General features: G+C 32.1%; 1 protein-coding gene across 3 annotated transcripts in view; it reads left to right on the forward strand.

The window, feature by feature from the left end:
- The first annotated feature begins 14405 nt into the window (after window positions 1–14405).
- Window positions 14406–18787, forward strand: part of LOC115884064 (probable serine/threonine-protein kinase DDB_G0282963) — a 32129-nt gene continuing 27747 nt past the window's right edge. For 2 of the 3 annotated variants that reach the window (XM_030902516.1, XM_030902517.1), the window contains exons 1-2: window positions 14406–14643; window positions 15225–15265. In XM_030902516.1, the coding sequence (XP_030758376.1) occupies window positions 14549–14643; window positions 15225–15265 (136 nt within the window). In that variant the 5' untranslated portion in view covers window positions 14406–14548. Of the gene's footprint in view, window positions 14711–15224; window positions 15266–18787 lie in introns of all 3 variants that reach the window. The other variant, XM_030902518.1, reaches the window with a different exon arrangement.

Here is an 18787-nt window from a genome sequence, read left to right on the forward strand (position 1 = left end):
CTTGTTCACTGTTATTAACATCTTAATTATTAGATATTAATATATCTGGTATTATGGTATTCTGGTATATTGTCGATTTTAAGTAATCTAATCGTTTCTCTTATTTTTTATTAGAACGGGCATAATCAAGAGGGCTACTGATACCGTTTTATAAAAATATGGTAATTAAGGGCTTATATTTTCCTATTTAATATAATTTTGCTAATATCTTCGGTTTGAAAGAAGATATCAAAATGCGATTTTCACTGGCTTTTTAAGCTTTCATTACTCTTTACTATCAGCTAAAATTACATACACATCGCATATAATTTTTTTGAAAAACCCCCTATCGTCTACGTTCCAAAGCTTATTATTATTATTATTATTATGGTATAATAATATACAGTAAGGAACGCTCTTTTAAACGAGCCCTCGTTTGTTGAATTCTGATCATCCAGTCCGGAGTTATTAACATTTAAATAAAAACCGATCTAACCTTCCCCCACCACTTTATTTTGGCAGATAGGGGAAAATGGTTTTAACAAAAAATATTCAAAATTTACTGAAGATTATGAAGCTGTTATTTATAGTACCCGTTATCTAGGCAAAATTGTGTAAAAACTACATTCTCTTTTTTTATAGCAATTGCGCCCTCTAGCGGCCGTTCTACAAACTTGAAAATAATTTCCAGCAATTTTTCATAGCCTCTTTAGTTATATATATTTTTTTCCTCTTTCCGTACAGCTAATACTTGCCGAATTTCGTTGAAAATAATCCATAAAAATGGGAGACATCAACATCCACATGGACAATAAACCCTACAATAATTTTGTTATATCATGTTTCTTTATTCAAAGGTTTTTACTCATTAGTTTACTGTAATCAGGAAGTAAATGTTAATTTGAATTGTTTGATTTTCCTGTAATGTCATTTTATCAGAACGCCAACGGTTTTTAATAGATGTGTTTGCTAAAAAACTAGAGTGATCTCTGGGTTATTATATTTAATTTTTCTTAATTTTTTTTTCTTTTTCTGTTTTTTGCTTCTTACAACGGGGAAAGATAAAGGTAATAAGTTAGGCAATGGAATTTTACAAAAACAAATAGTTATTCTTTATACAAGACGATAAATGGTATTTTATTATCGACAGAAAATATTAATTCACGAGGGATGAGTTAGCGAGTGAATTAATTTTGGGAGACGATAATGCAATTTTATCGTCGTGTATAAAACAATATTATTTCCATAGCGAGTTACGTTTTAAAAAATCTTCAGAAACTATTATATCAAGGAATTTATTACGAGTAGAAAAAATATTGTGCTGGGTTGGTGTTGGTTTCTATGTAATTTGACAAATAAATAAAGCTGTCTCTTTAGTTGTCAATTTTGAGTCAATATTTTTTAATTCTCTTTCGTGTCGATTGTTGATTGAATTGGAGCCAGAAATGGCTCAAAACGAACTAAGTAAATTACCAACAGATATTCAGGCTGAGGCGACAAACGCCATATCCGAACTACTTCCATTTAAATTCCGAATAACTTATGAAAAGCAATACAAAAATTTTCAAAAATCGAAGCTATTAAAAAACGTGCGAGAAGAAATAAAGTTTTTAACTTATCCTCGCTGTTAAAGTATCATTTAATCTACCCTTGCGGTCAAAGTACTATTTTATCTACTATTTTTGATAGATATAAGGCAATTTTAACAGTTGCTATGGAAAAAAATACTTTTATTTTGTAGATTTAATTCTGTTGCGAAATAAAGCAATATTTTGTCAAACTTTTTTCAAAAAATACCCTTGGTAACATGTTAAATAAATAAATAAATAGCAATTGACTGAAACCGGAATTCAAGTCAAACTCATACTACATCCCAAGTAGCATTTGGACGTTATCTAACGTCGGGTATACGTCGCGTTCAATAAACCCGACGTCGGGTACCAACGTCGGTTCGACCGCCTGACGACCCTTATTTGCACCTAAATGGGGAATACAGATTCGGGTCGCCTCGACATCGGTATCTGACCTAATAGGGAATGTAATTCTACCAATTACCAACGTCATATTACGTTGGATTTTAGTCACTTAAAATTCGTCGCTAAGCACTTACGTTACGTTTGGTTTCATATTCGCTACCAAGAATACATAAAAACCTAACCAAACTACCTAATTACAAATGGATTCATAATCACTCCTCGAATATAACTATAAGTGCCTATCTAATTTCATATTATAATAATTCTGAATCATTAATCCAGACATCAGTTTTGTCAACGGAAGTCACTTTTTTGATATATCTGATTAAAATACTCCAGAAAACAACGAGCGCCTTCAAAATTAGGTAGATTTATGAAATAAAAATATCTATAAAAAAGTTACTCGCAAAATATTTTTTTAATTTTCTAGCTGGTTTAATCATAAAACTCTACTGTGGTTCCCCCCAAACTCAACCTTATCAATATTATTCTACTAGAAATCGAAATGTGAATATAAATTTTAAAAACAAAAAAAGATTTTAAAATGGCTGAAAATCGGATACGTGTTAAGATTGGCGGATTTCTGTGTCCGACTTAATATGAACAACCAATATACCAATTCCGACCGGGTCACCAACATTAGTCGTCTCACACGACCGAAGTCATCAAACCGGACGACCGGCAATCGTATTATGACGTATATAATTCCAACGTACGCCACGTAACCTCACTTTGCGTATCAGTGATTTGTGGATTTGTGCAACTATAATTTAGTTTTTGTTTTCTCCTTAAAAAAATGGGCAGCCACTTTTTTAAGCCTAACCTCACATGTGGGAGGAGGAAGGGGTCTGCTGGTTTGCTAAGCTAAAAAATGAAATTAAGATGCACCAGTGTAATGCAGCATCTCTCCGGATAAAAATCATTTATGAGTGGAGGCAAGACATCACTACTACTATGCCTTTTTAGAGTTTTTTTAGGCATAAGTTTGTTTACAAAAACTTTTTATTAGGTTATGTTGATGATGTTCAAGGTCGCAAATGCTACTTAATGGGTTGTATTTACGGACGTAAATAGAGATACGTAAATTAGGTTATAAATATGAACATAAAATACAACAAAATATAATTGGACGTTACTTTAGGGATTATCAGTGAGACGTATCCTATTCGGACAATGGGTAGACGTCGGGCTAGTTCAAGTATATGTACGTCGTGCAAGCCAACGTGGGAACGACGTTGGGAAATTAATAAAAATGGTACGTTGTTATTTTGTACGTCGACAGATCGTTGGCTTTACCGACTCGGATCCAACGACGTCGCTTTTAATAGGAAAGCGACGTCACAGGTCGTATCACCAGCACCCGACCTAAATTTGCACAAGTCTGACGTCGCTTCAGGTCAGATTTAGTTCGAAGTCAGATAGATGCTACTTGGGATGCTGATTTGACGTTTGTAAATTTATCCATTGTGTTTGTGTTATTTCTTTTGATGGTTTGCCCAAAAACTGACTTTTTGTTGAACCGCCGCACAACCCATCGCATCGACGCATTGACAAGGACAAGCCGCATCAACGCATAGAATAATGAACATAGGGTTTCACAGCGCTTTCAGATGGAGCGGAGCGTCCGCGCGTACGGTCCGGTAAAAAGCAGAAAAAAGAAAGAAATTCGTCACCTTGTTCTCCCGCGAAATTATTCTTGACATGTTGAAATGTCGTCTAGAGCAAAGAAAAAAGAAATAAATATTTTATGTTATTTCAGTTACCTATCTGAAATTGAAGCAATTTTAATAATTTTACAGTATGAATTTTAACATGTAAGACAGAGAATAATATAAATGACCGATTGACAAGAGAAACACAAAACACATTACAGTGTTGCCGGTTTTTGCGTTTGTATGAAAATTTGTGTAGAAAAGAAATTAACTATTTTAAAATATTTCATGTATAGTACTGAAATGAAGATAATATATCTAAGCTAAATATAATGTATTACAGTAAAATGAGTAACTAATTGTGAAAAACAAGGGTCCAACCCTAGATGCAACATTTTCCATAAACGCCTACTTGTGCGGTTTGAACTTTTGATGCAAAATCCGGCAGTACCGCATAGGAGTTTTAATACATTTGATTTTCCATTAAGCTGCCTACATCACTGTCTTACACGTTAAAAGCCAGACCACACTTCTAAAATGACCAAATCGGTATATGCTAATATTAAATAAAATAAACCTATCAAAGCAAATTACCCGTTGTATACCGGGTGCGTCTAAAGTGGTTCACCCCTATAATTTTTTTATTTTCTCAATTAAAAAAATGAGATTTGGTTGTAGACGACATAATTTATATTTGTTGTATATGTTGCCATATATGTTGTATATGACGACCTAAATTATATTTGTATAGTTGGTATATGACATAAATTAGGATTGATTGACGTATTCAATTGTTTTCGGTCACTTCCTGTTTCACCGGAAATTACTACAACTTTTGATTTTTAAATGGCACTCTCGGTATTTTTTTACTTTATTGGATAGAAAATAACACTCTGTATAGAATGACATATCATATGTCAACTTTTGACATTTTTGCATATGGTTTATTTGAAATTATAACTTCCGGTTCGTAACCAAAAATTGGTATGAAGTACCACGTGTGTGGTATCAAATTATTCGTAGAAAATTCGTGCTTTTTCCAAATATGCTAATGGACCACTCTCGTACCATTTGAAAAAATTGAGATATGATTAAAAATACGATTTGAGCATTTTCTAACTGGCCAGGATAAGATACTAAAACATTAGATGATCAAATCTACTTTTCCAAGGCTCCCTAGAATTAGTGTTTTTAACATAGCCATAACACTCTAGATTGAATTTTGAAATACGATTTTTTATTAAGCGAGAATGTCAAAAGTTGACATATGATATGTCATTCTATTCAGAATGTCATTTTCTATCGAAAAAGTAAAAAAAATACCGAGGGTGCCATTTAAAATTCAAAAGTTGTAGTCATTTCCGATGAAACAGGAAGTGACCAAAAATAATTGAATACGTCAATCAATCCTAATTTATGTCATATACTAACATACTGAAAGCGCTGTTTTCGTTTCTTAGTTTTTTTTTATTCGATGGTAAAATAATATTAATATTATTAGAAAATATGAATGCATTTTTGTATTTTTTTTTATAGTGCACATTTAACTAAATGAAATTAGATAATATTAGATCTTATAAGAGAAATCTTATAAAACCAACAAAATCCATCTTTTTCCTGTTTTCCTGTTTTATTACAATTAAAACGTAGAACAAAATAAACGGCAAATAAACAAACGATGGTACGTCAAAAAAACGTTAACAATCGACACGGTACGACCCAGTTTTTGAACAGATCATGGGAAAAATGCGCAGATCTTTGTTTTATTTTCTTCTCTCGTTTTTCCGTCTTGGTTTTTAACGCGCTTTCTTACGAAATAGTTTTTATTAGATGGTTAGGTTATATAAAAAAGAAGACGCAAAGAAGAAAATTCCAACTATATGCGGAGGAATGCTTTAATGCTCTCGTTAAATCATCACGCCATTTTAACTATTCTTCATTGCAGAAATAAATAAAACATTTATTTTGTCTCAAGAATAATAGAAATTTGTAAGTAAGTATGTAATAACTTTTTATCAGTTAATAATGTGGATAACTTTTTATTAGTATACCGGGTGCGCCTGAAAAGTGGCTCACCCCTATAACTTTTTTATTTTTTTTAGATAAAAAAAACGAGATGTGGTATGTTATTAAATGACATAAATTAGGATTGATTGACGTATTCAGTTGTTTTTGGTCACTTCCTGTTTTACCGGAAATGACTACAACTTTTGATTTTTAAATGCCACCCTCGGTATTTTTCTATTTTATTCGATAGAAAATGACACTCCGAATAGAATGACATATCACATGTCAACTTTTGACATTTTCGAATATGATATTATAACGAGAATTTGACTTGAAATACCAAGTGTCTGGTACCAAATTGTTCATAAAAAATGCTTTTTCCAAATATGCTAATGAGCCACCCTCGCCTCGTTCCATTTGAAAAAATTGAGGTGTGATTAAAAATACGATTTGGATAGGTATCTTTTAACTGGCCAGGACAAGACACTAAAAACATAAAAAACACTAAAACGATCAAATCTATTTTCCAAGGCTCCTTGATTAAAAATTTTGTTTTTAACACAGCCATGGCACTCTAGATTGAAATTTAAAATACAGTTTTGTTTTAAGTCAAAGGAAGAAGAAAATGTAAAAAGTTGACATATGATATGTCATTCTATTCAGAGTGTCATTTTCTATTTCTATCAAATTAAGTAAAAAATACCGAGGGTATACTAAGACTATAATTAAGAGAAAATATACAGGGTGTTTCAAAAAGCATGTGCCATCTCTCGTGCCAACAGGCCTCCTTGATGAGATAAACGTAATTTTATTAATTTGCCTTGATCCAAGTCTAATAGCAACATTTAAGAAAATTTAATATCATTAACTTGCGAAAGTTTTAAATAAGTACTCATTGATTCCTCATCAAAAAATATGAAAAAAGTTCCTAGAAATATGGGTATGGAAATACATAGTTTTAGAGTTACAGGATGTTAAAACTTTTTAAAATTAGGTTTCTTGTAATTATCTTAAATACCATTATTTTTTATTTGAAATTGCTGGATGTTGGACTAATAATAATAATAACTATTAGTAATAATATTTATTAATAAATTAGGTAAAATGTATTATTTAATAATTTTATTTTTATTTTCATTTTATTAATTGTGATTAATAAAATTGCGTTTATCTCATCAAGGAGGTCGAATTCAACAAAATATCAAGAGATAACTTTTAAATGGCATTAACCGGCCTACAAAATTTTGATATCAAAAGAAATAAGTCAGTGGCGCACATGTTTTTTTGAAAAATATTCCAGTGATAACCCATATGCACGACCCTGATAAATTTGTTGACACTTTTTTAGCATTAAAATATGTAGCACTTATAGTAATTTTTACCCTCAAAATTTCATTCAAGTCACTAAAAGTAGGTACTTGGAAGAAAATTATAACAAATTCTTAAAACAAATCGGAAGATTATTAAGACTTTAACACCCTGTAGCTACGAAACAAAACAGAATTGGACCTATGTTGATATGAAAAATAAGTCTTATTTTTACGTGAGGAATCTTCCCCCGAAAGATCGCACATGTTTTTTTAAACATCCTGTATAATTTGAATTTTAAAATAAATCCTATAAATTTTATAACTATTTTAATCATCCATTTAAATCGTCAAGCCTGTTTATATTTTTGACGAACAAGAAATTAAGAAACACCAGTACCTACTGTAACATTGAAACTATTTTGGATCAATCGTTTTCTAAATCATGTAAACATTCTGGACTTACCATAAATATCTAAACATACCATCGACCACGAATGAAATCACCCAGTATCTTTTAATTAAAACTTTATTACCTGACAGCCGTTTAGAATTAAACGTCTCCCATGTCATTACAGCGCACATCGTACCTGCTGATGGACGTCCGGATGAGTTTGGCCTTGACCTTAAATGACATTATAATTAGCAATTTGCTCATCCTTTGTAAGCATTTTCGTTACAAGGTTTCTCTATATTCGCTAAAAATAACCGTTCGAAACGTGACCGACTATTGTTTCCAGCCGATCGCTGCACCAGTCATGACTTTATTTTTATTTCCTCGTGGATCGCTCGACATTGGTTCGTTTTATCTCTACAAAATACCATCGATTTATTTCTCTATCGTTTACTTCTTGTCTTTAGACAAGATTTTATAGGTAGTTTTTTGTTATTTTAGTTTGGTGTTTTTTTTTTGTTCCTAATGACGGCAGTAGGGTTTTCAAACGTCAGAATTTACCCGGGCATGTTGGGTTTTTAAGATGTCCGTGGTGATTCCGATCGGAATTGGAATATGTTAATTGCTACGATATCATATAGGTATTTGTTAAACCGACATTGTTATAAAGTACCCATATCTATCTGGTAATTTTTTTCATTTTCAGTGTACCTACTTCTGAATGTGACTTGTGATTTCTTTTATCTTTATTTTGTTATGACTACCTGCGCTTTATGAATATAGGTCTGTCTTACGATCCATGACAGTGATAGTTATGTCTGTCATTTTCATTCAGAAGTAAATTGTATTCTTTATCATTATTTTGAATGTCATATGTCCAAATCTTCCCCTACTCTTTAGATCATGATGATTTTATATGTAAGGGTAAATTAGTTTGGAAGTATCAATATACAGGGTGGTACGAACTGTATTCCGGAAACTTCGGCAGCATATTTGGCAGATAAAAATTAGTAAAAAAGTTCGTATAAATGTATGTTCTAAAATGCTTAGTTTCGGAGATACAGGGTGTAGAAGTTTCATTTTTATTTTGATTTTTTCCAAATAATCGTCAATATGACATGAGAAATTTAATTTAGATGTCAATACGACCCCTACTTGTAGAGAGCGCGTTACCCAAAGATACTATAGAGATAAAGATAGTTCGATTCCTATCTTCCTGCACTGTCAGTTTTTTTACGTCATCTACTGACCGAGTTGAAGTTGGCGCTAAAGATTTTAGACAGTAACAGTTATTTTTGCATTTGACGGACGAGCGCACAGTGCGTTGGAAGATAAATTTAGCGGGACAAAAGCGTTTGGTTAGAAATATGGAGTGTAGAAGTAGTTAGAAATAAGCCAAAAAATGTGTACTGATAAGAATAAATAGTAGACATTCCAATTGATTCAAAAATTCATGAATATTCTTTGTATTTCGATACATTTTTATCAACCAAATTTGGTCGTTTTCTGCTCAGCAAGGCAGAGATCATGCGAAAACAAAATATTTACAAGTGCTTATACATTTTATTAGAAAGCCAAATTATGTTGAAGATTGCCAAAGGTATGTACTTTTCTACTGTACGTATATTATTTGTTAAAATCCTTCGTTCCTTTGTTCTGCAGATATCAAACTTTCACTTTTTTTCAAATATCGATATATTGAATGATGTAGATCTTTTGAGTTACCAATAGTTACCAACACAGGTAGTCACAGTCACAGGGAGTTCAAGCTTAACAGGTGAATGCCCAAAAAGATTAATTTCAATCGGATAGTATAAAAACAAAACAACTCCATCAAAAGGCACTGAGTTTAAAAAATTGTCTTAGATACTTACTATATATAAATTTACAATTACCGAGTGTTAAAATTAAAATTAAAATATCTATCTTAATTAGTATTTTTAAAATAAAATATAATTTTTTAAAATAAAATATAGAGGGTGTCACGAGATTACAAAGTAATTAAAAAATAACTGCTAAAGAGTTTTTGTAAGTATTTCACCTGATATCATAATTTTATGTATTTGGCAATAGTATACAATACGGTTTTTGTGTGTCATGTACGAATAATATCATAGTTTTATTATCTTGTATTTATTTATTAATAAATTAAGTTGTTAATAAATAAATAAATTTAACCATATAGTTGCTATATATTAGACCATTTGCTACGTTCTCAGATTTTAAGTCCCAAACATTGCTCTTGAGATTTTGTCCCGCTAGAATAACCATCCGCCGCACTGTGGAGCGCTGGTCAGCGCGTGACGTAGCAATCCACGACGACTACGACAGCGGCGATTTGACGCGATCGAACAGTCCTTCAGAATTTAAAATATATACAGTCCTTGCGCGCTACCTACATATTTTTAACTGGTTTGATGAGTAATAACTTTTCGTCCGTACCTGTATGTATATATTTACGTAAAAAAGTCTTGGCAAAAATCGCTACGAGTAAGGGTTCTCGAGATATTTGAAACCGAAATTATGAATACCTGTCATCATTGACATACATTAAACATGTTGACTAAATAGTTATTAGGCTGAAATCATAAATGCCAAAAGTTCAACAGAAACTGTTTTATCATCATTTTTTGAAGAAAAATTTATGATTAATTTAAAAAAATAAAAAGTTCCCAAATTTATCATTTCAGTCAAATAACTATCTACTCAACATGTTTATTTTTTAGCCAATAATCATATGTATTAACTATTTCCATTTTAAACATCTTGAAAACGGTTGCTCGTAGTGATTTATACCTAGAAACATTTTTTACATAAAAAATCACGGAAATGCAAATTTTTTTACTCGGTAGTTTTATACAGGTACGAACGAAAAGTTATTACTGTTCAAAACAGTTAAAACACATGTAGGTGGCGCCCCCTACACAAAGGAGTCATATTGACATCAAAATCAAATATCTCATGTCAAAAAACTCCCAGAACCAATTTTCATCCAAATATAGATGTTATTTCAGAAATTATTTGGAAGCAATCGAAATAAAAATGAAACTTTTACACCGTGTATCTCCGAAACTAAGTATTTTATGACATATATTTATTTTTTTTACTACGTATTTTCATCTGCAGAATATGCTGCCAAAGTTTCCGGATTACAGTTCGGACCACCCTGTATACAAAATGAGTCTTAAATAAATGCAAAATATTTTCACGGCTGGTAGTTCTCGATAAAAGAAGCATATTTTCTCTTTATCGTTTTCAAATAAGTCTAAAATAACAGAGATATTTTACTTTGAAAATTAAGAAAAATTTTTCGCTTAAATTTTGAGAACCACTGTTTTTTTTGTGGATTTTCTTTCTAGTAAATTTAATCTACTACATATGTTGCCATATTATAAAGAATATTATGTTTTTTAACTAAGAATTCCAACATTTCCAAAAATTCCAAAATTTCCAAAAAAGAATTTACCAAAAAAACCTCATAGACACGTTTCTGGGGTCGAATTATACAACCACCAGTGGCGTAGCTACCTAGGGGCTAGGCGGGGCAGTGCCCCGGGGCCCTCAAGCTCAGGGGGCCCTCGAATCCTTACCAGAAATCTTGATCGAACTGAACTTTTGGAAATTTCTCCCATTTTCAAAATAAATATGACAGGTTGCAACCCTACTTTAATCATGATAACTTAATTGAGAGAAATTCAAAAAGTTATGCCTAGGGAATTCCCCTAAATTCTTTCTGTAGGTTGGCAGTGTTGTCGATTTGACGGATAGTGATATGTGCGTTTTATTATTCATCGATGTGTGTTTTATTGTGAATTCGAGTTAAGATTTTTTTTCTAGAACGGTTAAAAAATTAATGCTGTATCAGGAGTAAGTAAGCCAATGTCAATAAACTTTTTTGTACTGGTTAATATAGAGGTTCAATTTTATTTGATTTTACCACTCATATTGATGTCCGTTAAGTCAATAAATCGTGTCAAATCTACAGGGTGGTCCGAACTGTATTCCGAAAACTTCGGCAGCAGATTCTGCAGATAAAAATAAGTAAAAAAGTTCGTATAAATGTATGTCCTAAAATGCTTAGTTTTGGAGATACAGGATGTAGAAGTTTCATTGTTATTTCGATTTTTTCCAAATAATTTCTGCCGTAACATCAATATTTGGATGAAAATTGGTGTCTGGGAGTTTTTTGACATGAGAAATTTGATTTTGATGTCAATATGACTCCTACTAATAGAGAGCACCACCTACATATTTTTTAACTGGTTCGAAGAGTAATAACTTTTTGTCCTTACTTGTATAAAACTACTGAGTAAAAAAATATACATTTGCGACGTTTTTTACGTAAAAAATGTTTCTTGGTAAAAATCGCTACGAGTATTGGTTTTCGAGATATTTGGAATCGAAATTATCAATACCTGTCATAGACAAAATTAATTAAACATGTTGACTAAATAGTTATTAGACTGACATAAATTTGAAAGTTTTTGTGTCAAAAGTTCAATAGAAACTGTTTTATCATCATTTTTTTGCAGAAAAATTTATGATTAATTTAAAAAAATAGAAATTTCCCAAATTTATTTATTTCAGTGAAATTACTGTCTAACTCAACGTGTTTATTTTTCGTCAATAATGACATGTAATGACTATTTCCATTCTAAATATCTTCAGAACGGTTGCTCGTAGCGATTTTTACAAAGAGATATTTTTTACGTAGAAAGTCACAGAGATGTATATTTTCTCCCTCGGTATTTTTATACAGGTACGGACAAAAAGTTATTACGCTTAAAAAAAGTTAAAACACATGTAGGTGGCGCTCTTAACCAGTAGGAGTCATATGGACATCAAAATCAAATTTCTCATGTGAAAAAACTCCTAGACACAAATTTTCATCCAAATATTGACGTTACTTCAGAAATTATTTGGAAAAAATCGAAATAAAAATGAAACTTCTACACCCTGTATCTCTGAAACTAAGCAATTAAGGACATACGTTTATACGAACTTTTTTAATTATTTTATTTTTATCTGCAGAATATGCTACCGAAGTTTCCGGAATACAATTCGGACCATCCTGTATAGATTTCCTCACCGATTTCCAAACCGAGAAAAATATTTAAAATTGAGATTTTCAATAATGTACTACACACAGTAATATCTCAATTAGATACACGTTTTATTGGTATGAGTGCAATCTGTCATATATTCGATTTTCTAACACCAACATTTTTATTACATGTTGATGAAGCAACTTTATTACAAAAGTGTGACGAATTCCAAAGAAAATATTCAGATATTATAGGCCCTAGTTTTTCACTTCAATTTACTAATATTTACCACCTAGTTTTACCTCAACTAACTCCAAGCAGGGACTGTTCACCAATTATGTAAGGAAATAATGAGCAAATATGCAGTGCTATAATGCGACTTAACGGAAGTATTTTCAGCAATGTTATTATTCTTTACAATTTCTGTCATTTCTGCAGCAGCTGAAAGGTCATTTAGCAAATTAAAAATAATAAAAAATTATTTAAGAAATAATATGGGCCAAACTCGACTCCGACATTTATCGCTAATAGCAATTGAAAATAAAACCGCATCAAGTCTGGATTTAAACGAAGTCATTGATACTTTTACGAAAACTAAAGCTAGGAAAAATTGTAAATATAATTGTTATTTAGTCAGTTGGTAGGCCCGACCTTTATACAGGGTGTCCCACAAATAAGTGCAAGTATTTTAACTGGTAGTAAAGTTCAACCCCAGAGACACGCCTATGAGGTTTATTTCGCGATTTTTTTTTTGAAAATTCGATATTTTTCGAAAAATTTTTTAGAAATTTTTTTAGTTTTTAGTTAAAAAACATAATTTCTTGATAATATTGCAACATAAATATTAGATTAAATTTACATGAAAGAAAATCTAGAAAAGATCCAGTGGTTCTCAAAATTTTAGCAAAGAATCATTTTATTAAATTTTTAAAGTAAAATAACTCCGTTATTTTGGACTTAAACTAAGAGAAAATATGTTTCTTTTATCGAGATCTACCACCCCTTAAAATACTTGCATTTATTTCTGCGACACCCTGTATAATAAACCCTTGAATCTTCTCTATTTCGTTTTATTAGCCAAACCTACACCAAGCATTAATTGTAAACCTAATCAGTATACATAGCAGTGGGGCCCCATTTTTTAATTTGCCCCAGGGCCATTGGTTACTACGCCACTGACTACCACTAAAAATAGTTGCACTTATTTAAGACTCACCGTGTATATAAAAAATGATAAATACAAAATACATATACGACTGTGAGAAATTTGATATTTGTGAAATATCTAGACTATCAAATATTCGAATTACACTATGTACCTACTAATTTTTTTATTAGTTATTTTTTTTAATTTTTATTCTCCTCTATATGTTATCTTCTCTATAGTTATCTTCTTAACGAAGATTGGCAGTTAATCGCTTGAAGAAGTGGACACATTTCTTTTTGAGTAAAAAACTACCGTCAACCTGGTTTCCGTTTAGATTCGGAGTGGTATTTTACAAAGAAAAATTCTTATAATATTTTAGATTTCTGTTTTAAAAGTAAAGATTTCAGTTAGCGTATCCTTTTTGCTGCCAGGGCTAATCTGGACGGGGCCTACTTTGTTTACGCGGAATCCGAACCACGGTCCTCGGACATATCATGGTCAATGGCCTACCGACTTAGGAAGTGTCTAAATCAACTCTTACTCACGAGATATCCGATCTCATCCGGCCTCGAACCAGCGTGAACGAGCAGTGTGTATCAATAGATTTTACACTTTTCCCTTGAGCAACAGCACGATACAGAGTTTCGAATCGGTCACCCGTCCATCCACCAGTATCGCCTTACGTCGCTTGACTTCGGTGTTCTAATGGGAACTGGTGTTTCAACGTAGCTAGACCGTTGCTATTTCTGTTTTAATTGCTAAATACACAGACTCTTTTCAGAAATAAACCCGCCACAAATGTTTAGACATTACTTATGTGTATTGTTGGCAGTGACAGTTGTCTGTTCTGGTAATTATTCTAATTCAAAGTTAAATTGATTTCCTGTCAATTTTTGAATGTCACATGCCGAAATCTTCCATTCTTTATTAGAAAAACTTTAAATATTTGAAAAAAAAATGAAATTGCTAGTCAAAACAATTTACACCGTGTATATGGGAAAACTTGCCATGTAAAATACATGAAGCTATTTTATAGTGAAAATGATTACATATTTCACTTTTCATGCTGAAATTAAATGTAAACACATAAAAAACCTGTACGAAGAAGGATTTTCTTACGTAATTATAAAGAAGAGGTATAATTTCCAATTATTATACGGTTAATGAAACGTTGTTCACGGAATATAATAAAACAATGTATAGGTATATAAATTGATCCTTAGACTTTTTATCTAACAATATCTACATATTATACCGAGTGTTATAGATAAACCTAAGTTGTATATTAAAATTTTGATCTTTGTATGGTTAATTAAATATTCAACAAACAACTGCAACTGTAATGCTCCTAAATTGATTGTTCTCTTGATTTTTAGCAACTTGGTGTAAAACTATGAAAGTTGAATATCACAATCATCAGTGGTCCTGGGTATCATCTAAAATTAAAAATATTCCTAGTTCATCAAGGTTCACTTTTAAAACATTATTAACGTTTACGTGCTAAACTAAAACAAAAATTATTTGTCTTACATTATTTTCACACTCTCGATTGAAGACAAACAGATGTAGCAATCTGTTCTGGGAACAGAAAACCGAACGCAGACAAACGCTTTTAAAGAGTCGACCTTCCATTAAGAACAAAAAATATTAATGCAATTTTTAAATGCTTATTAAAAACCATATTTCCTAATAAAGTCTCTTTTTTCTTCTATTACAGAATCCCACCTTCGATGGAGCGATATCACATCTTTAAATTAGGTAAGTTTCAGTTTGTGTTTTATCTTATTTAACAAAATGTGCAGTACATACAGGGTGTCTGGATATTACGTGGCCATAGAACTGCTACACTTTACATCTATACAAAAGAGCTTTGTTTGCCCAAAATTGTCAAAAGTCAGTTCCAAAATCTGCTTTATCTCCGGTGAAACCGGAAGTGACCAAAAACAATTGAATACGTCAATCAATCCCAATTTATGTCATATACTAACATACCAAATATCGTTGTTTTATCTAAAAGAATAAAGAAATGTTATAGGGGCGAGCCACTTTTGAGACGCACCCGGTATAGTTAGTTATACCGGGTGCGTCTCAAAAAGGTTCACCCCTATAACTTTTTTATTTTTCCAGATAAAAAACGAGATTTGGTATGTTACTATATGCGATAAATTAGGATTGATTGACGTATTCAATTCATTCCAACTTTTGATTTTTAAATAGCATCCTCGTTATTTTTTTATTTTATTCATTAGAAAATGACACTATGAATAGAATGACATATCATATGTCAACTTTTGACATTTCCGCTTAAAACAAAATTGTATTTTAAACTTCAATCTAGAGTGGCATGGCTGTGTTAAAAACACTAATTTTTAATCAAGGAACCTTAGAAAAATAGATTTGATTGTCTAATGTTTTTAATGTCTTGCCTTGAAGAAAAGATGCCCAAATCGTATTTTTAATAATATCTCAATTTTTTTCAAATGGAACGAGAGTGGCTCGTTAGCATATTAGGAAAAAGCATTTTTTACGAATAATTTGGTACCACACACTTGGTATTTCGAGTCAAATTGTCATTATGATTTGTTTGTTGTCGATTTTTCAAATGTTTTGATTAATCTAGTATATAGATTTGCCGTAACATTTCTAATCTAGAATTATCATAGTATATATCCAGACATTTCGAGACTATTCTTCCTGCGCATTTAAAAGCTCTCTAAATTATAAAATCTGACATGTTGGACAGCATTTAAATTTTATGAGAATTATCTAAGTTAAAAAACACATAGTCAATTTTCCATCGCTTCTTATTTAATAATTTATACCAAACATAACTTAAATCATGCATTACTACCGAACAACAAAAAAAAACAAAGAGAAATTTAAGATCATTATCTTCTCATGTATTGATAGAATGTTACGATGTTATCGCCGATCTTAGATCATTTACACTTTTGCCTGTTTCATTATAAACATTTCACCGAATTATAAATTATACATTGTTGGTTTAAAATTAATTTACAATAGCTATATATTTAACTTTTCATAATATTTGACTCGTTCATTTTTATATAACCATATTAGTTCAGAAAATAAATAAATATTTGAATAATTGCTTAATAGAACCACCGCATCTTCTTTTAAAAAGTTGAAAACTTTTACTTATTATGAATATTTAAGACAAAATGGATTATGGATTTTGAAATGAAAAATTAAATAACTTTCTTTCTGTTAATGTACTCAATATTATGTCTAATATTGATTACTAAAATGTTAAATAAAATAAACACTTTAGAACTGAATTTTAAATTAATAATTATGCCCATTTTAATGGTACATATATTTCATATCAATTAAACTTTTAGTTACGCAATCGAGGGTACGATTTTTAAATTTATTGTTGCCAACCATAGACATATTCGGCGCCGTGCTGACTAACTGGAATTTAAATTTCGCGCTGGGGATTCAGGTGATAGCTCTGCTGTAAAAAATGTCAAGTTGCCGCATTTATTTATATATTTCCTGACATTGTCATTCGTTTTGACACTTCAGTTTTGTATTACGAGATTTTGGTTTAAATAAATAGTATTGTGATAATTTAAGCTTGAAAATGTTTACTAGCAGACCTTCACTGATAAAAAAGATAGCCTTGAATAGAACTTGAATTAGTGACGAGAATTTATTTTAGCGTAAAAGAAAATATTTTGCCTGAAGAAAAACTCTCTTAACTCAAGAAAACTGGTTCTCTTGAAAAATTCGAAAATTTCTCTTGAATCTATTTTCATTCAACCAAGTGCAAGTTATGTATACCATGATAGTAAGACCCATGATTACTTATGGAGCAGTTGCCTGGTACACAAAACTAGGGCAACGGACGGCAAGGCTAAACCTATGCAAAGTCCAGAGACTAGCATGCGTTTGCATCACAGGAGCCATGAGAACCTGTCCAACAGCAGCAATGGAGGTCATTCTAGATCTAACACCACTGCACATTGTCATTGGTAGATATGCCAATGCGACAATGATTAGAATGGTCACTAACGGAATTAGTACTGGGAGAATTGTGAGATCAAGGGCTTGGAACACCCTCATAAAGGAAATACCACTCCTGCAACTCCCAGTGGACGATATGCCAAGAACGTACAACTTTGAGAAACATCTCAATGTAGTATTGAGCAATAGAAAGGATTGGAAGAGCGAAACGCTTGCCCAGCTGTTAAAAGACCATACCATAACTTGGTATACTAATGCTTCCAAAACCAATCCGGGAACAGGGATCGGAGTGTTTGGGCCGAGAGCTAAATACTCCGAACCAATGGGCACTTACCCTAGTATCCTACAGGCAGAAATCTACGCTATCGAAAGATGCGTACAACTTATCTTAGATAGGTTGAACAAGATAGGTTGAATCGGAAACAAGAAATAGCCATCTTGTCTGATAGTCAAGCAGCGTTAAAAGCGATCAACTCAGTATCAATCAATTCGAAATTGGTCAAAGAATGCATAGAGAAGCTGAATAAATTAGGCAAAGAAAACAAAGTCCTCCTACTCTGGGTGCCTGCTCACCAAGGGATAGAAGGCAATGAAAAAGCAAATAATCTAGCTAGGAAAGGAGCGAACACTCCACTAACTGGACCAGAACCGTTCTGCTTTCCAAGTGGTAACCAACTCAAGGCGGAACTCAAGAACTTGGAAGATTCCATCCGCAACCTGGAATGGAAATCTTGCAACGGTCTAAGACACTCGAAGAAGTTTCTGAGGGCTTATGATCAAGAAAAACCACAAATCTTCCTGGGTTTAAGTAAGAACAATCTTCGGATTGTCACGGGGTTTTTAACAGGACACTGTCTCCTCAATGAACACCTCAGTAGATTGAAACTAAGAAGAAACGGCGAATGCAGATTCTGTGGGGAAGATGGGGAAACACCAGTACACCTCATCACTGAGTGCGCCGAGACGACAACCATTCGTGCCATGAATTTTGGTACGATTGATATTGGAGATGGAGAACTACCCTCTATAAAACCGTCCCAGATACTGGCTTTTGTCAAAGCTCTGGGATTGTATGATGAGTTATGACTCAAGAAAGGGGGACACAATGGATCTGTAAGGTCACAGTGATTAATCCCCCTCCCACTCATTCTAAATTCTAAAAGTGCAAGTTACTTTGTTTTAAGATAATAAGAAAAATACACTAGGAAGTACTTCATTCAAGAAACATGGCCATTTTTCCAATAGCTAAATACTCTTTTGATGAAAAATAATAACGATACGCAAAGACGA

Source organism: Sitophilus oryzae, unplaced genomic scaffold (assembly GCF_002938485.1).
Source record: "Sitophilus oryzae breed Bouriz unplaced genomic scaffold, Soryzae_2.0 scaffold_2009_pilon_pilon, whole genome shotgun sequence".
NCBI lineage: Eukaryota > Metazoa > Arthropoda > Insecta > Coleoptera > Curculionidae > Sitophilus > Sitophilus oryzae.